The following is a 24,762-nucleotide window of genomic DNA, read 5'->3' on the forward strand; positions in this document are numbered from 1 at the left end:
GGGAAACCCCAGGATTTCTAATTATAGACAATGGGTTACCTGCCTGAGTGCACCGCACGTGTCTTGAATACCAAGATAACTTTCACATTAAACTGTACCCACGGGTCCCTACCATGTCAAAGGTAACTTGCCTGAAGACAAAATGAATTTTGTCTTGAATACAACCCCAGGACAGCAGAGGAAGTAACTGGGCATCAGGACAGTCGGCGCTGGCATTGTTCACAAAGGCTACCAACTAGCCTCCCCAGACTGCATCACTAAGAGCCATTGCAGTCTTGCCTTCTAGTCTGACAGTCATCGTCCATTACAAAAGACTAAGCTGTCAAAGACTTCCGATTGCTATGAAGAAACCTCTGATCATACAGCTCTCACTTTGCTGTTGGCCCAACTGTAAGCTTGTGCCAATCTGTGATACAAGGTGCAGCGTTGGATAAATATAAACCTGAATGGAACATGCCTTTGACATTGACCATTCCATCAATTTATCAACAAGGGGTTAAAAAAAAAAAAGTTACCTGAACACAATCATGATTATACATAATACACAAAGGTACTTAGGCATACAAAACCAAAACAAAACAAGAAGAAAACACTATGGTATGAATGACCCGTCTGGAAAAAGACTGAAAAAATACTCGAGGCTTTCTAGAAAGAATAATGGTGCACGGACATTACTGGATACAGTTGTCTGTGTCAGTCTCTGGTACTTGCTTCCTGATGTATCTTCTCTGTGTGGAGGGAGTGAGGAGGGATGTGTGGGGGATGGGTGGAGGTGGTGCTTCCTGATGTATCTTCTCTGTGTGGAGGGAGTGAGGAGGGATGTGTGGGGGATGGGTGGAGGTGGTGCTTCCTGATGTATCTTCTCTGTGTGGAGGGAGTGAGGAGGGATGGGTGGAGGTGGTGCTTCCTGATGTATCTTCTCTGTATGGAGGGAGTGAGGAGGGATGTGTGGGGGATGGGTGGAGGTGGTGCTTCCTGATGTATCTTCTCTGTATGGAGGGAGTGAGGAGGGATGTGTGGGGGATGGGTGGGGGTGGTGCTTCCTGATGTATCTTCTCTGTGTGGAGGGAGTGAGGAGGGATGTGTGGGGGATGGGTGGGGGTGGTGCTTCCTGATGTATCTTCTCTGTGTGGAGGGAGTGAGTAGGGATGTGTGGGGGATGGGTGGAGGTGGTGCTTCCTGATGTATCTTCTCTGTGTGGAGGGAGGAGGGATGGGTGGAGGTGGTGCTTCCTGATGTATCTTCTCTGTGTGGAGGGATGTGTGGGGGATGGGTGGAGGTGGTGCTTCCTGATGTATCTTCTCTGTGTGGAGGGAGTGAGGAGGGATGTGTGGGGGATGGGTGGAGGTGGTGCTTCCTGATGTATCTTCTCTGTGTGGAGGGAGTGAGGAGGGATGTGTGGGGGATGGGTGGAGGTGGTAAATCGAACTGGCTGTTTTGGTGGCTGGTGGTGGTGGTGTTTTATTTTATTCAGGAGTTTGTCCTTGTTGCATATACTTATAAATGATCTGGGTTTGTTTGTGTTTTCATTGTTTTTCTCCAATGATAAATGCTGGTGGTATTTAAAATGTGAAAAATATGGTAAGCTCTGAAAGTGTTCCTGATGTCAATGCCTCAAAAAGGTGCACCAATATGCAATAGTCTGAACGTTAACAAAAAAAAACAACAAAAAAGAACACAATATGAATCTGGGAAAAGGTTGGTTTCATGAAAAATCCAACTGACCACACACAAAAAAAAAAGAAACACCCTTCATAAAAACCTACAGAATTCTTTTGTTTCGCATGTTGTTGTTTTTTAGGGTAGTATATACAAATATATCCTCAAAGAAGACACAACAATCACACACACTCAAAGCATGATTACACAAGATGAACGGATCACAGATGACAACAGCTGTCTACACCCCTTCCCCAGATGGATGAGCCATCTCCTGAATGACCAGGTGTAAAAGTTGGTTTTGCTCAGGTAACAACAGAGGCCACAGATCCGACTGCAGAGCCCGCAGAGCATCCAAGTCTTTGGACTGGCAGGCCATCTGCACAGAGAGAAGATGGAAATGACTTTGCATCATGCTACTTCTTTAACTATTTCACTGCCACAGGCAACTTCAGTCAACTAGACGGTGCACCGCCATAGGCGACTTTAATCGACATCAAGGGGTCATGCTAACCCTTACTTCGCCAGCTGTGTCCAAGCTTCTGACATCTGCTAGCCGGCTAAGTCAGCTGCACAGTACAGCTGAAAACCGGCTGTGCAGCAGAGCAGCCAGTGGGAATGTGGGGTACTCGTTTTTTCGCTGCCATGTCGCACAAACTCTTCTCCACTGTCACTGTCAGCAGCAAAATCATTGTCTGCCAAATGTCTTTTATTAGACTTGCAGTTTGCTGTCCCATATTGCATGGTCTAAAGCGAGACTGCTGGTCACAATCTGAACTGGTTGAAGAACTCGCCATTGTTCAAACTAAGTTTTAAATAAGCTGCTGAAAATCACTCCAAAGCGCACAAGAGTTGGTTCAATAATGAGAAGGATGTTTCCGGTACATGTGGCAGGAAATGCTGACTACGTTTGGTGTTATTTTTTTAAGAGTAGTGCAATGTTAACTCTAATGCTCAAGTCGCCGACCAGCGACAGCACCATTCCCCCTACAATCACTGTGCAGCAACTGTGGTGTTCTCACTGCAAGTCGCCGAGTGGCGACTACAGCAACCAAAGGGTTAAAAGGCCATTTTTCACATTGTAACAAAGCTTGACACCTGCAGCACGGCTGTGCCGCTTAACTTCCAGCAGAGCTATTTAGTTTCAGAGTTCAGTGAGCGGTCAGGAGCACGGCTGCTGACCTAGATTCCTCTGGGATGGGAGGGGGGGGGGGGGGGAGGGGAGCGCGCGCCGCGCTCTTTGTGCCTATGTTTCCAGCAGAGAAAGGTGTATTGTTTAAGTGATTTTCATTTCATCATATTCGTGCACACCGGTTTTTGTTTGCTGTCATTTTTGTGTACATGATTCCAGTGAATGTGAACTTTAAGTGTGTTGTGTGATTTACCAGACACTGTCCGAGTGTTTGTGTTACATCCAGTTATTTGACCTAAGTGTGTGTGTGTGAGTGCCGACAAAAATGGAATCTGGTGCGGTAGTGGCAGCATTGCTGACTGGGCAACACACCTTCAGTGAACACTTGAGATGTTTGGATAATATGTGTCGTGTGTGTGGTGAGCGGGTTCTCAGAAGAGATAAAGATAAGGGGTTGAATGCAAGACTTTGTGCCAAGTATTCTTCTGAACTGTTTCGTTTTTTCGGTCTAGATGTTTCGAATGATGAAGAGGGCAAACATCCCACATGCATTTGTATCAAGTGCTACAAAAAAATGAACAAGGGGGGGAGGCAACACACGCAGTCGTCAATTCACTCAAAAAGAAAGTATTAGGGATGCAGTCACAAGATGACAAACTGCGTGTCATCATGCAAGAGCACATGACTATTGTCTCCCCCATGCTTCAGCAAGTCGTACCCCAAGCAGGAGAATCACGGCACAAATCAAAAAGTAAAGAATAAAGAAATTTTCAGCCCTGTTCTTTTCTCCACCCTGAATCCCTCCCTCCCGCACACACACATTGTAAGGAAAAAACAAGAAAAGAAAAAAAATGTTTGAGTTTAGTCAGTGTCACACTTCAACTGAGTGGATTACCAACTACAAACAAGGAGTTCATACGGATTTATAAGTTCAGGTAGGAATGGATTTTATTATTTAGAACTTACAAATGCATGTCAGTACGTTACATTGTGATCGTTTACTAAAAGCATGGTATCGTCAAGGTGTATCTTTTAGACTGACCAAATGCATGTCGCAAGCAAAGGCACACATACTGACACGCAAAACATCTAGTCGGCGAAAATCTCTCCCCCCCTCTCTGTGTGCGTCTCTCTCTCTCTCTCTCTCTCTCTGCGTCTGTCTCTCTCCCTCTCTCTCTGTGCCTCTCCCCTTTCTCTCTCCGTACACGTTCCTCTGTTTCTCAGTATGTCTGTCCCTGCATATATATGTCTGCCTGTCCGTCTCTCTTCCCGTGATGTTGAGAGAAGTGTGAAACTTAAGTGGCTGGCAGCAGTTCTCAGTGGAGCTGATCGTTAAATACTGATACTAATTCCGGGGCGGTCTGCCACCTCTAGGTAATGTATCGGCTATATTTTCCTTCCAGTTGTATCGTGGAGACATGCATGTATATCATGATACAAGTTTTATCTCCAAGTAAAACGATGTACACACACAACACGGAGTTGAAATTGAACTACGTTCCGTGTGTGTTCCTCAGTTCGAACAGAATGTTCGTGTGCTCGCTAAGTTTTGGACCGCTTGTACACTGCCTGTAGGAAATTAAACCTGCTCATGTTTGGTATCGTTAAATTTGTCAGAAAATCACACATCCATTCACACCCATAGCGCCCTTCTTGTTGCATTCTGACATAGAGTATTATTTTTTAAAAGCACATAACCCTGTTTCTGACAGTTTATCAGCAGCAGCGAAGCTGTTCACAGCTGTACACACTGCCCGTGTAACATGCGCTCCGCAAAGAATAGCGCGAAGTTAGTGGTGCGCCAGAGCGCTGCCCCATATACTGCCTGCCTGTCTGTCCAGGCTATCACCTTTCCAACGTTTCGCGCTCGCTCGCTGTTCATCCCTCTCCCCTCCGCTTCGCGCCAAAACTAAAAGGGCTGCCTTGTGCCGCCGTGGCAGCCGCTTTACTGCGCAACTGAACAATGACTAACCTTCGCCCACTGACCAGGTTTGAAGTGAACAAGTCCATTGTGTTGTTTTCACATGAGCCAAAGCTTGTGGCTCAGAGCTTCGATTTAAAATAACTGGCGCTGGGGAGTGTTTTTCACACAGAAACTTGGTGATGAAAGAGTTAAATATATATATATATATATACACACATTTTCAGAGTTTCTCATTCAACTGTATATATACTCAAATTTCTTCTCCTATTTCAAAGCGCATCTTAAAGCAAAACATTATTTACTGTTCAAAAAAAAGACCCCCAAGATGTTCAAAATAATTCACTTTTTATGTTCCCCCAAAATCAAAATGATGAAGAGAAACACATGACAAAAAATGCACCCTTTTTTATAGTCAACTTTACCCCATAAAATGTTCAAGCTAACATGCAGTCACTCATCAGTGCTGTAACCAGTACATTTTTTCCATTTAGGAATATCTACATCTTATCCTAGGGCAAAAACCACCGCACTCTGTTATGTCACCTTTTCCCGCACTGTTTCACACCTAGTTTCTGTTTTAACAGTCCAACCAGAAGTCTGATTTATCTTTTAAAAAATAAGAAAATAAAGAGCAAAAATAAAGGGCAAAAACAAACAGCTTACCACCACAGACTGAAGTAACAAGAAGAGATCTTCGCCCAGAAACACTTCTGCAAACAAAAGAGACATCAGCAGTTTTGTATGTTTGAAGAGATTATTCAACGGAATGATCAACACTTCTCTTTTGTCGTCTGTCACACATAAATGATCAATAAATAATCCTCTATGGTGGTGGAATCTATATCACACATTTTATCAGTAATCACAAATGCTATGTGCATCAAAACCTGGGGTTTTTTAGTTTGTTTTTATACTGATTTTTTTTTTTTTTTTTTTTTTTTTACAGTCGCTGAAATCCCCCCTTTTTTTCAGTTGTTTTGTCAGAGTGCAGTATGATAATTTAAATGATTAACCTTAGCTGAAAAAAAAACCCACTCTTCAAAGAGATAAAGTACTTATCATGACTATGTGAAGACCTCTGGGCAATGATTTTCAGCTGAGGACAGCAGACGTTTATGATTTTTTTTTTTTTAATTGTGAATTTATCAAAAAACTGAATTCAGTGTGAAATATGCAGATTGTATTTACATGGTATATAAAAATTAATTTCACAGAAATAAGTGAATGTAAAGAGATACTTGAACACATTCTGATATAGAATTAAATATATTATAAAGCACAAACACAGTGTCACACACACACACACACACACACACAAATGCACACATACACACAAATGCACACCGAGTGTTTGTGTAATGTGACTTTGTTATATTTGCATTGATTTTTTTTTTTACAACTGGTCAATCAATGTTAAATCATATCATTTGCTATACATTGATTACACTGTCCTACTTAATCCTTTCCTTGTTTATTCCCTTTTTTTTCTTTAACACACACACACACACACAAGCACACACACACAAATGCACGCATGTGCGCGCGCGCACACACACACACACTCACACACACATTACAAATCTAATATCACTCAAAGTGAAAAGATGCTAAATCAAAAACTGAAATGCACACACACACACACACACACAAACAACAGAACCACTCTTAGAATCAAACATCAACCTGCAACAAAAGACCCAACCCTCCACACACCACCATTTTAGGTACCTGTTATACTGTCTTCTGAGGACTCCCAGGCATATTTCTCCAGTGTCTGGGCGTGCTCAGGGCGAATTCTCTGAGGGGTGGGCTGAAGTGTGATAAAATGTTTCCAAATTAACAACTCTCACAGCTTCGAAAATCATACTGACAAAGACACAAGCCATCACACACACACATGATATTTCATGACCCACTGTTACACTGACACACACATATACAAAATGTTTCATAACACATCAGTTTCAGATTTCACGTTTTCATTACATCTCTATAAAAAAAAAATAAGGAAATTTTCTATCTAAAATTACGTTTAAATAACATACTTACCGTGACCCAACTAGTGCTGACTCCAGCAGGGGTCTGACATTCCTGTCCTGTGCAAACTACTATCCGCCTATGCGGAGAAAAAGAGAGCAACTACGGCCGATAACCTCCCGGAAGTAGGTAACCTCCCCTTTGTCCCGCTAACTAGCGCCCTCTTTTGACGGCAGGATTTTTAAAGGATAAGCTTTACCAAAACAGTTCCTTTCACAAGACAAAGAAAAAGACACAACTACACACATGTCAACTGGATTCTTGATTAACAAGGGTGGAAGTATTTCAGATCTCCATATTTATTATTGGCATTTTGGCAATCTTTATTTCTCTTTTACTTCTTTTTTTTTTTCTTTTTTGGTATCAAGCTACACACTTATGTCCAGTGGCCCTGTACCCTACACCCCCACTCACAAAATTTTCAATATCACAAAAGATCAGACACTCCCAACCTTTGATCAGTGTATGCCCATGAATACAACTGAGCGAGTCATATCAACTGGTAAGAAGACCATGTGCATGCAAATCAAATAAAAAACACTTTATCAATCCACATGGAAATATATCTATGCATACAGAGGATACTTATACACATTCTGATATCGAATCTGATACACTGAGAAGCACGCATGTGCGCACACACACACGTGCGCACGCACCACAACACACACACACCATACACACACACACATCACACACATACACACACCACACACACACACCACACATACACACATACCACACACACACACATATACATACACCACAAACACACACTCACACACCACACTCACACACACACACACACACACATCATACACACACCACACAGACACACAGACACAACACACACACACACACACCACGCACACACACACCACATACACACACACACACATATATATACACCACACACACAAACACACACACACACACACCACACACACACATACACACAACACACACACACACCACACAAACACATACACACACACACACATACCGCACATACACATACACACATACCACACACACACACACGTCGTGGCCTCATGCAGGAGGCACGCACAGAGTCAATGGACTGAGGGTGTTACCTGAAGAAGCATTAGCAGAAGAACTCTGGTCACCTCACACTGTGCCAACACATCACAGTACGCCCCAATGGGCTTCCCCGTTGTCGATGAACCTGTTGGAAAAGTGATTAAAAAAAAATTATAATGATAATACTTATGGATACTCATACCAGCATAATTTCTGGTTATTATTTTCATTAAATAGTACTCTATCAAGAAAACGTCTCAAGGTGCTTTACAAAACACAGAATACTTATACATAACACATAACATCAATCTTACATACATACACACCAAAATGTACCTTGAAAATCATACACACACATTATCATAAATATAATGCATACATGAATATAAGCATACATTCCTACATGCATACATACCTATCCTCCCTCAAATTAATATACACACATGCATACCCTGCACACACACACACACACACACACACACACACACGTTATAAAAAATATATATATATATAATAATAATAAAAAAGAAAGAAAGAAAGTATGAATTATTTCCAGAGTTCTTCTTGAGTAAATGAAAGAAATAAGATGATGAAGCAACATCTGATAAAACAGGTTACAAATTTAAACCAAAAACAAAGTTATTAAAAAAAAAATGGACATCTCAGTGCATTACCATGGTTCATCATCTGCAAACAAATCAACTAAAAACAAATCACCAGGGGTGCAAGTGGAAAAAAGTGGCAAGACTGAAGTCCGGTCTAGGGGGTCTGGGGGAGTGCCGTAAGCTCCCCCAGCGGAGTCCGGGGCGGAGCCCCAGCCGCCAACGCATTTCGTGCATTTTCCTGCTCTCTCAGGGCCTCTCAGAGTGCCTTTCAAGAAGAAAATATTTATATTTTTGGCAAGGAAAATTTATGGATTTTAGGTAATGCTTTTAATGGACTAAGTTTTTAAAATCAGATTTTAAGTATTATTAACCTTATGACTCATATGAGAGAAAGAGATTGCAGTGAGTCCTGATGAAAGTAACAAGCATACCTTCAATAGTGGCATTTCCCCCCTTACACTGGTTATATTACAGCTTACTAACAGTATCTTGTCTGGCAAATTAACAGAAGGAAAGCTTGATAAAAACAGTAACGTTTGTAACTTTTCAATTATTAGTATCTGAACATGACATGCAGAATAAAAGTTGTTAGTCATTGGATAAACAATAAAACAAAACAAATTTGGTGTGCTTGTGAGTGTTTGAGAGGCTTCTTACCTGTCAAAAACGTGGAAATTCTAGAGGTGAAAACAGGTGGCTCAGAGTGGTGGACAGGAAAAAGTACTCCAAGAGCTGCTTACAGTTTTAGCAATGTCAATAATGTTCCACAGAATCCCCAGAAAACATTTCAGCTGTGCAGTATGTAATAAAGTCATTGCATTTTACACAGGTGTCTTCCAAGCAGGTAACCCAAGTAAGAATTGAAGTAGAGAACTTTCTTTTCACACCGAAGTCACTTACTGAAAGTATAAACAACACTAAAACAGTCACTGTCAACAGTATACCTATCATATAAAATTCGATGAACAATGAAAAAAAAAATCAAAAGGTTTAGGAAATACAAATCAATTTGTAAGGAACTTCAGTTGTATCTGTGTGTGTGCCTCAAAGTTGATCAAGCCAACCTTTTATATACCTTTGTTTTAACTGGCAATTGAGATTATTTATTCAACTCTTGCTTTCTTTGAAAAGAACTGCCTGATGTCAGCTGACCCCCTTTTCTTCTGTGCTGTCAGAGAAGTGTTAGACATTCTTGGTCCATTAGTTTTGGGGAGACATGCGACAAAATGGTTTGGTCGCCAAACTCTTTCAACTCTTCCCATTCTTGTCCACATAATGCCTGGAACTGATCTGACCTCGCTGTCATTCTCAAAAATTCTGGGATGGAAAACCTTGTTCAAGTGATTTCTATTCAGCCCCTCTTCCCCATACTCCTCCAACCAATCATTCTGTATCTTGGGGTATATAGACATTAATGGTGTTTGAAGCACAGATGCTGCTGCATGGATTTGCCAAACTCCCATTTCTTTTCCTTGATGACACATGCTCGCCACTTCCTTCCGGAAAATGTCTTTGATTGTCAATGGAGATAAATCTTGCATCTCAAAAAAGTCAGAACTCATTGCATAAGCTTTAGACACAGAGAGACTGGTATAATGGTCCTCATGGGCTGCCATTTCAACAATAATTCTGGTTCGCAGTTCTTGGTGATGATCTTGAGTACCGTATGCAAGAACAGATACTGATCTTGGTAAACAGTTTCCATCTCCTGTTATTTCAACAGGTTCCAGATGATCTGGGGCATCCTCGGGGTAAAGATCCTTTGAGATTCTGTCAGCATGGTAAAGAGTGCTATCGAACTCTGAATACAGTCCTATACTGCTGGATTTGTAGGCTTCATGTTTCTCTGCTTTTACAGCAAGTACCTTTAAGTCATAAAATGAATGAGTTGCAGCATTCTGAAGTCTTGTTTGTAATGTTGTAAAAAAGCTCTTCCTTGCATTCACATCTGAGGGTTGGGATGGTTGAGTTGAGGGTGTGGGGTTGGGTGGTTGACTTGGCGTACTAAATGGTTGAGTTGAGGGTGTGGGATTGGATGGTTGACTTGGCGGTCTGGATCGTTGAGTTGAGGGTTTGGGATTGATTGGTTGACTTGACGGTCTGGATGGTTGAGTTGAGGGTTTGGGATTGGGTGGTTGACTTGACGGTCTGGATGGCATACGCCCTGGGCCACATCCCACTTGATTTTGGCGCTTTTTTGTACTGTGGGCTCTTTGAACTTCTTTGGCATTACGAATTCTTTCTTCCAAGATATCCTCCTTCTTCTTTTTCTTCGAACTCTGGAAAGCCAAGTAAGTAGTGTAGGAGTTTGTTGTCATCATGCGCATCTTGTGCTTGATCTTCAATGTACAGCTTTTCTCTTTCAAGCTTTTAAGGGCAGATTTTGTCAATGCAACTGCTTCATAATTTTCTGGTTCAATCTTTGCTCGGTCACGCTCAATGATATCGTCCATTATATTGAAAGTTCCTTCTATGAGGGGTCCAGTAAAAACAGATAAGCATGCAGAGGCCAGTTTGGAGAGATAGGGGTACAAGGGCTCATTGCTGTCTTCCTTCTTAAGTTCACTAATCTTGCCCCACCAATCAGTGTCAATTCTTTCATTGTCTCTATATGATGGAAGGTAGCCATCAAGTTTGGTATCGTTTACATATTGCCGAGCTTCTTTCTGCAGTTCCCCTAACTCATCTTGCTGAATGACATTAGGCAGTAGTTGTGCAAGATTTGTCAATCCATTGAAGGTGTCCTCTTTCCCTCTTAACTCTGGATCAAATGCAGAGAGGTTGCTCAAGACAACATGACGAAGGGGTAACTTGTTCTGCAATGCATAGCATGCATCTTCATAGCCTTGCCGCAGGTCATCTTGGAACTTTGCCATCCAGTGCCTCTTTTCAAACCTGCATTTCTTGTAGGAATCCCAAGCATAAGATCCAACGTACAGCTTTTCATCTGTCAGCTGAATGCTTTGATCCTTGACATCAATCTTCAACAGCTTTGCAATGGAAGGCTTCAATCGCTGTGGCATGTTGTCAGACTTGATAAAGAGCCCAATAAACTGCTCAGTCAGCTTGTAGATATTGGCATGTAGCTCGTGAACGAGAGGCTTCTCACTCTGATGAATTTTCACAAACTTCTGAAACTCTGGTAGAACCCCTCTATACACATCAAGGAGCAGCAGTGTACGCTCTCGGTTCCTGAAGAGCCTGGTCAGGATTAAGTCTCTCCTATTCGATGATTCATTTGCACATGCTTTGTTTTGGCGGTGGATCTCTTCCAAACGCCTACGCTCGTCTTCATTGACTCCATGTTTCGACAAAATGTCCTCATACTCTTGCTCATGTTCCTTCTTTTCTGAAGCTGTCAGATACCCATAAAAGTACAGGAACATGGGTGCCTGTAGGTACTGAAGCCGGTTAGACACTTCAATCATTTGAAGGAAACGACTGCCGACAGGTCGAATGGGAACTCTTGGTGTGATGTCAAGTAGTTGGCATACTTCTGTGAACAGCTCCTGGGCCTTGGCACTTGCCTTGTTCAATTCATAGAAAATGTTGCTGGCAAAGTCTTCGAGGTAATTTTCAAATGGGGCACAAAATGCCTTAGCTGCGTTAGAAACAATATGCACACAATCTCCATGGATATCCAACAAGTTTGGATTTTCATTTCTTAGTAAAGTCTCAAGTCCTCCCTTTTTTCCCCTCATCACATTGCAATTGTCAAGAAGAACTGACACCATGTTGTCAACTGGGATAGGTGGGATGCCGAGCTCTTCATCGCCATTCAAAACTTCAAGAACCATTGCAAGTAAGTTTTCTGCGTTTGCTAAGTTGCACACAAAACTGCCAAGTAGTTGAGTTTTGACGGTTTTCTGTTCAGGACACATGTAACGGACAAGGATGTTGGTTACTTTCTGATTCTTTTCATTGGTTGACTCGTCGATATTCAGGCTGAATGGCACTGCTTGAAGGACCCCATGCAATTCAGACTTCAAAGCACGTGCAATGCCGTGTGTCAGGTAATATGTTGTTGTTAGTCGGGACATGTGAAGGCTTTCTACAGCCTTTGTGTCTTTAGCTGAAGTCTTTATTAAGTCCACTAGGTCTTCAGAGAGACTGAATGGAAGGCAGTGTTCAGACAGAAACAAACAAATTCTGATCTTAAGGTCCATGACTTTATCCGTCAAACTAGGGCCAGCAAACAGAGGTTTTGCACAAGGCATTGTGGAGGTGTGCGAGTAGGAAGCGAGCTGTTGAAGATGGTCTGGATCCTCACTGTGTTTCACCAACGATCTCTTTCCGTTTTTTCCATAGTTCAGTTTTGTGTTGTTACAGCATTTGCAAATAGCCAAACCACTTGCGTCAATTTTCGCGCACCACATCGAGAATTTCCGTTTCAGTTTGTCTTCATGGTTGAGCCATTCATTTTTCCACTTGTTCTTACAATCTTTGTCGATTTCTCGAGCTTTTCTCTCGTCAGAAACTTCCAAAAACGGCATTCTGGCATGTGAAAAACTTGCAGTTTTGCTTCCCGCTACCCGAAGATTAAAGCAAAGATGCTTCCCCTTCGCAAAGACAGAGCTTAGGCTAGCGCGGGAAGTGAAGCCAAACTGCTGGCCCTTGCATTTCAGAAAGTAGAAAAACAGCAAATCAGATTCGAGAAGCTGACGATCACGCGGTAAGCACGCTGAAAGCAAATGCTTAGAGTCACGTAGGCCAGCCACCTATACTGACGTTTCATTAAAAAAGTGATGCCTCCTTTGGTTGTGGGATATACCACTCTGTGTTTACTTTACTCGAACGAAATAGGGGGTGAAACAGTAATGTCTCTCCTCCCCCTTTCATTTTTTGTCCGTCCCGGGGACGGACTGCTTCTATGATTTTCCGTCCTAGGCGATTTTTTTCTCTCGGTAAAATACAGAGTTTCAGGGCTAAGTAACAGTGTGTGTGTGTGTGTGTGTGTGTGTGTGTGTGTGTGTGTGTGCCTCTCTCTCTCTCTCTCTCTCTCTCTCTCTCTCTCTCTCTCTCACACACACACACACACAGAGAGACACAGACACACACACACATTCTCTCTGTTCTCGCTTTCCAACAAACAGTCCCATCCGGATTCCAGCGGCAAAAATGGGAGTCGTACACAGCACGCGCGGCCAGACACAGCTGGCGCTGGCTTCAGTTTAGCTAAGCACTGGTCAACCAGTCAAGAGAGTTCCATCTTCTGGTGAATAGTTCAGTATTCAAGTTCCGACCAAAACTTTCCCGGACCAAAAGCATAGGGACAAAAAAAAAAAAAAAAAAAAAAAAAAAAAAAGTCGAAATTTCATCAAGACGGAAATCCGTATGAGACGGAACCACTTGCACCCCTGAATCACACACACACACACACACACACAAACGCAAGTGTGCACACACATCACCATAGGCATTCACATGGACAAACACACATAACGTTTTACTTCTATTGCCCCTTCAAATCCATCTAATGATTCCCATTCCTTTTGTTTCAATTGCCCCTCCAAATCCAGTCAACTACTCTCATTCCTTTCATTTCTATTGCCCCTCCAAATCCAGTCAACAAATTTACTCCTTTTACCAAATCCAGTCAACAAATTCACTCCTTTTATTTCTATTGCCACTCCTAATCCAGTCAACAAATTCACTCCTTTTATTTCTACTGCCCCTCCAAATCCAGTCAACAATTTACACTCCTTTTATTTCTATTGCCCCTCCAAATCCAGTCAACAATTTACACTCCTTTTATTTCTATTGCCCCTCCAAATCCAGTCAACAAATTCACTCCTTTTATTTCTATTGCCCCTCCAAATCCAGTCAACAAATTCACTCCTTTTATTTCTATTGCCCCTCCAAATCCAGTCAACAATTTACACTCCTTTTATTTCTATTGCCCCTCCAAATCCAGTCAACAAATTCACTCCTTTTATTTCTACTGCCACTCCAAATCCAGTCAACAATTTACACTCCTTTTATTTCTATTGCCCCTCCAAATCCAGTCAACAATTTCACACTCCTTTTATTTCTAATGCCCCTCCAAATCCAGCCAACAATTTCACACTCCTTTTTATTTCTACTGCCCCTCCAAATCAAGTCAACTATTCACACTCCTTTTATTTCTACTGCCACTCCAAATCCAGTCAATGATTCACACTCCTTTTATTTCTACTGCCCCTCCAAATCCAGTCAACAATTCACACTCCTTTTATTTCTATTGCCACTCCAAATCCAGTCAACAAATTCACTCCTTTTATTTCTAATGCCACTCCAAATCCTGTCAACAATTTACGCTTCTTTTATTTCTATTGCCCCTCCAAATCCAGTCAACTATCCCCACTCTTTTTATTTCTACTGCCCCTCCTAATCCAGCCAACAATTCACACTGCTTCTTTCCCCTCATTCAAGACTTCACAACTTACCTCCCCTCTCCTGCGCCAAGTACGCCATTTCTGTCAGCACCACTAAGGCCCCTTCGTAATCCTCTGTGTCACATAGTATTATCACCATTACTCTTGTTATAATTATCAACATTAGCTTTATTACTATCATTATCATCATCATATTTATTGTTGATTTATTAGTAGTAGTATAACTATTATCAGTATCATTATCATTATCATCATTATCATTATTATTATTATAATCATCATCGATATAATTTATCATTATCATCATTGTTATTATTATCACTATCATTATCATGATTATCATTATTCTTTGCACTGGACCAGTCTTCACAGTTTGTTTTTCTCAAGGAGGAATCACTGTGTTCGCAAAAATCCATATATACGCTGCACTTTTTAATCTGTCTGTTCATTCTCTCTACACGCCTCACAGTCAATAAAAATGGACTTGTTTCTCTTCATTAGCAAATCAGATGCTTCATAAATAACCATTCATACTGAAAAATCAAAAACAAAAGCAACACTGCATAAATGGTGGGAAAAGAAAACAGTGATAGAAATACAAATAAATACACATACAAACACACACACACACACACACACACACACTCATACACACACATGCACACACGCACACAAACACAAAAGAAAAGAGAGAGTGTGGAGTGTGAGGTAGAGCCCAGAAATACATCAAATTAACTTACTTGTTTCCAGTTTGCACTGAGCCACCAGATTCAAGGCTGCCAAGCAATCCAGGGGACTCTACACACACAGACACACACACACATTCACACAGACAGGCACACAGACACACACAGTCACACACACACACACATTCACACAGACATACACACAGACACACACACCCCAACACACACACATATATATATACGTGAATGTTTAGAGTTCATAGCTGAAACCACACAGACACACATATAAACACATGAACACAATGTTTCAAGAAGAGCTGAAAACACAGACACACACACAGAGACACACACAAACACATAAATTTATTGAGAAGTGCTGAAATCACACACACACATACACACACACCACACACACACACACGCCCGCACACACACGCACACGTATACACACACATGTAAACAAGTTAATGTGAAAAAATATATTTTATAACAGGCCAATATCTCAATTACTAACAAACACAAGGGGAAATTTGTGATTTCAGATTATTGGTGCAAACTGCAAATCTCTTCAAGCTGTTCAGCACATTTCCATATTTTCTGGTACTGGTGCATACATCAGCAAAACAACATTATGGATGCTTATGCGAGTATGCAGCAAAATGACATGCATCTGCATCTGCATGCATACATATTTAATAACAACAATACATCGTATTTATGAATCAAAACTATTTTAGAAGAAAAACAACCACCTCACTGTGCACACACACACACACACACACACACATCCCACAACTATGCAGTACAGTGGCAGGGACAGAAATGTGTGTGTGTGTGTGTGTGTATGTGCGTGTGTGTGCGTGCGTGTGTGCGTGTGTGTGTGTGTGTAAAAGGGCAGGGGTGGGTGTATGAACAGATCATGAAGTGCCAGAGAAAGTAAAGAATAAAGCACCTGTGACATCAATTCTGCTGCTCGCTGATAATGCGCTGTTGCCTCTCCATGTTTATTGAAGCCCTGGCAAAAAAATACACACGGAAATAAATGTCTTATTGTTTGAAATAACCTACATAACAACATCAATCGCACAGTGTAAAACAAAGCTAGCATACACTATTCTTGTTCCTTTAAGGGAAGCAGCTTGATGCTATGTTCTTTGAACTTTTTTTTTCTTGTTCTTGTTTTTAAAGCTCTCCAAAGTGTATTCCAGGGTGTGGAGTGTAACTGTGTGAGTGTGAGAGTACATGCTTGCATGCATGTCCATGCGTGCATAATTGTGTGTAGGGGGGTGGAGTTGGGGGTGGAGGGGGTGTATAAGTGTCTGTGTGTACATGTGTCCTTGCTTGCATGTAATAATAATAATAATACATAGTTTTTCTATAGCGCGATATCCAGCACCAATGCTGCTCAAAGCGCTTTACATCATCCAGTTGACTATAAACTTGCCTTAAAACCGCTATCTGACAATGGAAAACATCCAGTGTATTCATGTGAATCAAAAAGCACACTTCAGAGATGAATCAGATTATAAAAACTATGAAGTAAATAAGGCTTAGATTAAAACAAAATGCATTTCGCAGAACACACACACACACACACACACACACACACTGACATTAAACATCAACTGCACTAAAAACAGAATTGCATTTTATAGCATTAAAATATTTCTTATTTTCTAACACAGAATTCTGTTCAGACATACTGACATGCCTACGCACTTACGCATGCGTACCAGAGCACTGCACCCTCACAAACATGTGCACGAATGCATGCACACACGCATGTGCACGCACACACACGCACACACACACACACACACACACAAACCCATTAAAAATAACCAGATAGAAAAAGTGACATCACATCTAAGACCAAACTACATAAAATAATGCATTTAAACAGGACAACAAAAATACTAGTACAAAGATATTTGCTAACAAACATCTTTGGTTTAACCATTCTGCCCAGAACAAAAATGCTTACAGAAAAGGTAAGATTTCAGATCTGACTTAAAAGAATGTAGATCAGAGGCATTTCTAAGAGACGAAGGCAGAGAATTCCACACTTGGGGAACCTGAGCTCTGAAAGACTTATTTCCAGCGCATTTCAGATTAGTTACTGGAACTTTAAGCAGCTTTTCAGAACTGGATCTTAATGTTCTGTGCGGTTCATAACTTTCCAGTACAGAGGAGAGATACAATGGAAGCGACTTGTCAAAATGTTTGAAGGCAAGTGTTGCCAACTTATAGTGAATGCGGGACTCAACTGGAAGCCAGTGTAAGCGATTCAGCAGATGTGTAACATGATCAGATTTCTTTTGCACATATCCACAGAGGCATTAGTGGGTACATTCTTTGAAACAGACATTCACAACACAAGATCATCACTTCTATTTTCCTGGCAGTTTGCCTGACTTCAGTTGAGAACATACCCTCAAAACATTGCCAAGTTCCAAACACAGCGCTGCTGCCAAAGCCGTCTGCTTGTTTTCAATGTGTACCTGAAACAGTGAAAACAACAACAAATATATAAGTATTAACAATGTAAACATCACATAATACAATAACATGTGAAAGATTACAATAATTTAAGGCTTCAGACTAATAAAACATACGATTTTCTTCAACTTTTCAAGTCTCAATGCTGACTTATTTTGGTGTGTTTTAAACCAATGATCTACAGATAAATAAGAAAAGTCATTGCCATATTGTCCCTCACACCCAAAAAGGGGAGAACGGATCAAATTTCTATGAATCATTGAATCTTTGTGTTTTGATCGGTTAAAGTTCCCATACCCTTTTACAGCCATCTGGGCAGTGAATTCAACCCCCCTGTGTCCAGGGCTTGGCATGGGAAGGCAGGGCCTAATCCTCTCCTTCCCCAGTCAGTCAGGTACCCATTCACACCTGGGTGGAGTGAGGAAAAAGGAAATTTTCTGTCTAAAATTACGTTTAAATAACATACTTACTGTGACCCACTAGTGCAGACTCCGGCAGGGGTCTGACATTCCTGTTCTGTGCAAACTACTGTCCGCCTATGCGGAGAAAACGAAAGTAACTACGGCCAATAACCTCCCGGAAGTAGGTAACTTCCCCTTTGTCCCGCTGGCTAGCGCCCTCTTTTTCTGGCAGCCATCTTACGGCTAAGTTTTTTCGCATTTTCTATCTGTCTATCGATTCTTTGGCGTTTCTGCTCCACCATACAGAAACGGTATCTTGAACCCTGATCACCAGTGAACACTGGATCACCTGACGGATTCTGCCATAGTGCCTCTGGGGTTTTGAGTCCAGATTTAAACTGAGATTTTCAGCAAGTTGAAGCAGGTGTTGATGATGATGATGATGATATGGATACTTACATAGCACCTCTGTCATTTGTCTGAGACCAAGCTCTAAGCACTTTACAAACACGGAGTCATTGGTGCAGCAGACTGCCTACCTGGGTAGAGCCAACTGACAGCTGCCACTGGGCATTAATTATTTGTTTCCTTTGTCATTCAATCAGGTTTCAGTCACGCACACATACACACTCAGACAGACATGTAAATCTTATACGTATGACTGTTTTGTTATTTACCCTAATATGCAGGCTGCCACATTCCGTTTTTGGTGGTTTGCACACTGGATATGTCCTTGTTTCCACAACCCACCGAACGCTGACATGGATTACAGAATCTTTAACCCTTTCAGCCCTTTAAGATCTTCTGCCTGTGCAGCCTTACCAGCCCGGCATGTTTTGGCCTGGCTGCATCAACGGGAAGGGGTGCTTCACTTCAGACACAAATTTATTGCAGCACCTCAACCAATAGCTACCAAACTTCAAATTACGACTGAAATGTAATTTTGACACAAAGTGCTGAAGTCTCAAGACAAAGGATGTAATGGTATACTTGTAACTTTAAATAAAAAACAGAAATAGTAAAATGTCAGCTTCTGTCGATCTTGATTGAACTTTGTCTACACTGGTTGCTAATTTCATCTCCTTCACTTTCCCATGAAATATTGAAAGAATTATAAGACAAATCGTCATTATCTGGGTTGAATTCACTGCAAGAGTCCATCATAATTTCACTGAGCACTTACTGCGCAGTAAACCTTTGATGCTTCAACATATCGATGCAGAAAGCCGGAAAAAAAACACACTAATCATTCCATTTATGGAGCGAAACTTTGTGTGCCAGTGAGAAAGGAAGTTAAGTTGAGTTACTTCCCTTACCAAGCAGTTTCATGCATAATAATGAGCTGGCAAACTGGTGGAAAAAAATGGGTTTCTTTGCCCGCCTGTCAGGTAGGCTCAGACGGAGAACAGCGATCAGCAGCGCACGCCTCTCAGGCGGTCGCAGGGTTGAATGAGTTAATGTGCGTATTTGATCTTCTGCGTGCGTATACACCCAAAGGGGGTTCAGGCACTAGCAGGTCTGCACATAGTATTGACCTGGGAAATCAGAAAAATATTCACCCTATACCCACCAGGCACCGTTACCCAGATTTGATCCCGGGACCTTCCAATTGAAAGTCCAACACTTTCACCACTCAGCTATTTCACCTTGCTGAAACAGGATCTCGAATCCTGATCACCAGTGAACACTAAATCAGTCCCAACCCCTAACTGCCATAGCTCCTCTGTAGTTTTGAGGGCAGATTTACAGTGAGATTGTCAGCAAGCTGAAGCAGGTGTTGATGATGATAATGATATGGATACTTATACAGCGCCTATCCTATGCTGAAGATCAAGCTCAAAGCACATTACAAACACGGAGTTGTTTGCACAACAGGCTGCCTACCTGGGTGGATAAAGTCAGCTGACAGCTGCCATCGGGTGCTCATCATTCATTTCCTGTGTCATTCAATCAGGTTTCAGGCACACACTCATACACACTCAAACAGACATGTGAACACTGGATCAAAACTCCCAACCCCCAAACAGACTCTGTCACAGAGCTTCTGGAGTTTTAAGACCAGATCTAAAGTGAGGTTTGTCAGCAAGTTGAAGCAGGTGTCGATGCTCTCACCCTGATGGCGTGGCTGTAGCAGTTGATGGAGGCGGTCAGGTGTTCCTGGAAGGTGGGACAGTGCAGCTCTTTGTCAGCCTGCTCCGCATGCAGGAAGGAGCGGGCCGCTTCTGTCAGGGCCTGCGACTCCCCCGCCCCATTGGACAGTGTGTGCTCGCATCTGGTCAGTTTGCCAATGGGGATAATTACAGTTATTGTGGCTGGTTGTGTGGTCTAATCTAATAATAATGTCAGTTCAGTTTGAAAATTCATATAATACTGATTCTAGTTGATATTTAAGTATACACATTACAAGTACACATGTGTATGAGTGTGTGTATGTGTGTGTGTGTGTGTGGTTGTTTTTTTGTGGTTTTTGTGTATGTAAGTGTGTGTGTGTATGAGTGTGTGTGTGGGAGGGGTGGGGGAAGGGGGAGTGTGTGTGTGTGTGTGTGTGTGTGTGTGTGTGTGTGTGTGTGTGTGTGTTTGATAGAAAGACTGAAACAGACTGAAAGAGAGACAGGGAAATGGAATCACCTTTGTGAACAGAAAAGAAATCTCAGGATTTGAGACAGTCTATGAATGTAATGATGCAGTAAAACTAAACAGGACAGGATACCATGAGCAGGAAATCAATTTTTCTGGCTGTCAGGATTTGACAAAGTGTGTGTGTGTGTCTGTGTGTGCGTGTCTGTGTGTGTGTGTGTGTGCCTGTGTGTGATTATGTGTGCGTGTGAATGTGTGTATGTTTGTGTTCCACTCTGCGTGTGTGAATATACGCATATATATACACAACAGAAAGCATATGTATGCAACTGCATGCATGCATTCGTGCTTGAGCAATATATATACAGTATATTTTTTCACCATTTTCCATCACGCCCATCCCCTAAGCTGTCGACAGCTCAGCAGCAGACAGACATTGATTACATGATATATATACCTTGCCTGTGCCAGGTAGCAAAAGCCGGAGTACTGGGGACACTCCTGTATCTTCAGCGTCTTTGCCAGGCTAGCTGTCAACATCCACAGCAGCAAATCAATAGCTACACACGTCACCACAAGCATGCATGTGTTAGAGCACACTTTTTATATATCTTCCACACCATGGGTTGTCTTAACTAATATAGATTAGGTATCATTATTCATTTCTGTTTGGTCTGCATGTTATACTGGTTTCTAACACAGAATTCTGGTTTGCACACACACACACACACACACACACACACACACACACACACACACACACACACACACACACACACACACAGACTGAAACACATACATAATAATAATATCAGTATGTATATATTATATACACAAACATGTCCATACAAATTATGCAAGCACACACATGCATACAAATGACTATCAAAAGATCCAGTGAGAACATGTCTCTCTCAACGAAACACACACACACACACACACACACACACACACGAAATACACAAAACTTACCAAACTGTTCACTGCCCTCGGCAACATTTGGTTTCTTCAAAAACCGTCTGTGAAAAACAGAAACAGGACTACATAGGCATCGATCAGTCACTGTTTATTCTTTATTGTGCATGTGTGTTGCTTAACATTATAACACCAAACAAAACTATTTAGTGTTAGTCCTGGGATTAAAAGAGTCTATCAGTTTTGGACCTTTTCTTCTTCTTTTAATTTCAACTCCTTTCTTAACTGTGTGAAGACGCACTGGGGTTCCGTAAACAGCACTGCTGTGCACTTATAACAAAAAAGTTCAAAACACACACACACACACACACACACACACACACACACTCACACACACACACTCACACACACACACACCTTACAAAAGTGAGATGGAGAGAAAGATAGGCTGACACACTGACAGAGAGAGGGAGAGAGAGGGAGAGTACAATACAAATTAAATAAAAATCAAGTGAATGCTATCTTAAGATTTTACAATATCCATTATATACCATGATGAACATTTCAAAGAAGCAGATAATTTGTAAGGGATTACAAAGAATTATTCATTTCATTACCCTCAACCTGCATGATTTCTTAAGTTAGACTGACTCTATATAGAGAGAAACAGCACATCTTAAAACGAATTATTATAAAAACATGACAACGTGTATAAAGAAATTATAGTGAAAATAAATCATCACTTTGTTTTAGTTATAGGGAGTTTAACTGAAAAATCATTTTGTCTTGTTGCTACTCAGTGTTTATATACAAACTGATATTTGTATTCATACTGTGTTTACAGATATATAGGTATATATATAGATAGGCCGACAGACTGATAGTGATACAGACAGATAGATACTAAGTTAGATAGACAGATTGATAGATCTTAAGTGTGTGTGTGTGTGTGTGCGCGCGCGCGCGCGTGTGTGTGTGTGGATAAGTTCGTTGCTGGGGCCAAATTTGACAAAACTGTAACGGGGGCGGGGTTGGGGAGTGGCGGGGTTGGGTGGGGAGGGGGGGGGGGCACGTACCGCGTTGTGTGCATACTAAAATTATGTGGTCGTTTCCTGCAATCACATAAACCTTATCTATTGTGGGATGCTGCACAAAGAAGGTGAACTATCATCAGCAAGTTGTTGATGCTGGCTACGAAAGAAATGTGGGTGCAGTTCATCTGACCTGTCGAGAACAAGTCAAAACAGCAACTGAAACCAAACACAGCTGAAAATGACAGTGATGGTTAAATGTTACCACTTTAAAATGCATCTAAACAACCCACTTACTTCTTCAATTTGTTTGTCACAGCTCTGTATCTGCTCAAGATATCACTGTCTTTCTCCATGATTATATTCCGGAAGTATGCAGACGACTTGTTTGGGTCCACGATAGTCCAGCGATGTGGTGCTGTGCCGTTGACCTTCGACCTGATCTAAGGTGCTTGTTTTGTGTCAAGAATTTACTTTTGCTGAACAATGAATTTTATTGAAATTTTTCTGTAGAAGTGGTATGTCTGTCTGTCTGTCATTGTGTCATATTTATCGTGTCATGTTTTGTGTATCGTAACGTATCATATCGAGCCGTATCAGTCAGATGTCTAATGCTAACGTCCATATTTTAAATATATTTCTGTTTATAATCACGATGTAATAATTAATTGCAATGTTTTAAAAGCGAATATGTGAAATGCTTTTATTTGAGAACATATGTTTATTACTCTTGTTTAATCAAGTAAACCACGTGTGTGGGGTGGGTGGGTGTGGGTGGGTGTGGGTGTGTGCTGATTATCTGGTTGTGGTTTTCTGCGATTTATCTTTATTCTTATCTTATCTGTCTATTATAATCAATGTGCAATATAGTAGGCTATGCTTATAATAACTATATTCAAAATAATGTTTCTTAATTCTTTCTGTTTTTACATTAATAATACCAGTTATTACCTGCAGTGTGTGGATGTATGTATGAAACGGTGTATGTGATATTTTTTTTACATTTGTGTCTTTGTAATATTCGTAAAAGCTGTTGTTGACTTTTACAGTTATGGTCCCCATGTTGTTTACCTGTCTATGTTGTGATAATGCACCTGACCAAATTTTTCCAGTTGGAGATAATAAAGTTATTCTTATTCTTATCATGTCGTGTCCTCAGTGTAGTCGTATGGCATCATATCGAGTACCCGGCCGAGTCACGTGGATACCGTATTGCATTGTTCATGAATCGTGTCTGCATTATGAAGCCCGTTATCACAATAATAACCCACTAGGCATACTACACTGAATTAAGCTACTGGCTACAGCTAATTCTACAGTTCGCTGCTGTTTATTATAATTATTAAACATGTATCGTCTGCATGATCGGCTATACTCAGTGCCGTGTTCTTATCGCCCGGCCGTTAATGAATATATATACCTTGAAAACTATTATTTTATTTTCTCTAACTATTATTTTATTTTCTCTAGCCATTATATATTATGAGAACTTCAATGCACAGAATGAAAGACTGTGATGTAAGGTGAAACCGCGGGATCACCCTACAGCCTCTCAAAACGTAGTCAAACCACTGAGATGCTTGTCCAATGGCTCAAGTTTTTTTCTGATCCTCTGAAGAACAATCTTTACTGAAACCAGAAGCTTTTCAAAGTCAGTATATTTCTCAGTTTTTGTTTTTGTTTTGTTTTGTTGTTGTTGTTGTTGTTGTTTTTAAGTACTTTCGTCACGAATATGTAGATCAGAGTCAAATTTAAGAATTTCCCGAACTGAAATCGGTGCACAGTCAGAATCCTTGTAGATTATTATCCCGAGACACTGATCGAGGTGACAAGGGTTTTAGAACGCCGATGAAGATCGAGGCATTTCCTCAGCGTTAACGG

General features: G+C 41.3%; 1 protein-coding gene across 1 annotated transcript; it reads right to left on the reverse strand.

The window, feature by feature from the left end:
- Nucleotides 1-1,599: 1,599 nt before the first annotated feature.
- LOC143292785 (40-kDa huntingtin-associated protein-like) lies at nucleotides 1,600-23,278 on the reverse strand. The gene is made up of 12 exons (XM_076603352.1): nucleotides 23,179-23,278; nucleotides 21,908-21,954; nucleotides 21,393-21,465; nucleotides 20,471-20,630; nucleotides 17,891-17,959; nucleotides 16,411-16,473; nucleotides 15,513-15,570; nucleotides 14,824-14,886; nucleotides 7,847-7,938; nucleotides 6,444-6,525; nucleotides 5,379-5,425; nucleotides 1,600-2,038 (listed from the first exon to the last, which is right to left on the reverse strand). Exons 1-12 carry the CDS (start codon nucleotides 23,235-23,237, stop codon nucleotides 1,901-1,903), a joined length of 951 nt encoding a protein of 316 aa, XP_076459467.1. The 5' UTR covers nucleotides 23,238-23,278; the 3' UTR covers nucleotides 1,600-1,900.
- Between the last annotated feature and the right edge of the window lie 1,484 nt (nucleotides 23,279-24,762).

The sequence above is a fragment of the Babylonia areolata genome, chromosome 18 (genome assembly GCF_041734735.1).
Source record: "Babylonia areolata isolate BAREFJ2019XMU chromosome 18, ASM4173473v1, whole genome shotgun sequence".
Classification (NCBI taxonomy): domain Eukaryota; kingdom Metazoa; phylum Mollusca; class Gastropoda; order Neogastropoda; family Buccinidae; genus Babylonia; species Babylonia areolata.

Coding starts and splice junctions, on each gene's coding strand:
- LOC143292785 (XM_076603352.1), bottom strand. CDS start 23,237: ATGGAGAAAGACAGTGATATCTTGAGCAGATACAGAGCTGTGACAAAC. Junction 6,526..7,846: donor TTCTGCTAATGCTTCTTCAG/GTAACACCCTCA, acceptor ATCACACTTCAG/CCCACCCCTCAGAGAATTCG. Junction 2,039..5,378: donor TGTTACTTCAGTCTGTGGTG/GTAAGCTGTTTG, acceptor CTCTCTGTGCAG/ATGGCCTGCCAGTCCAAAGA.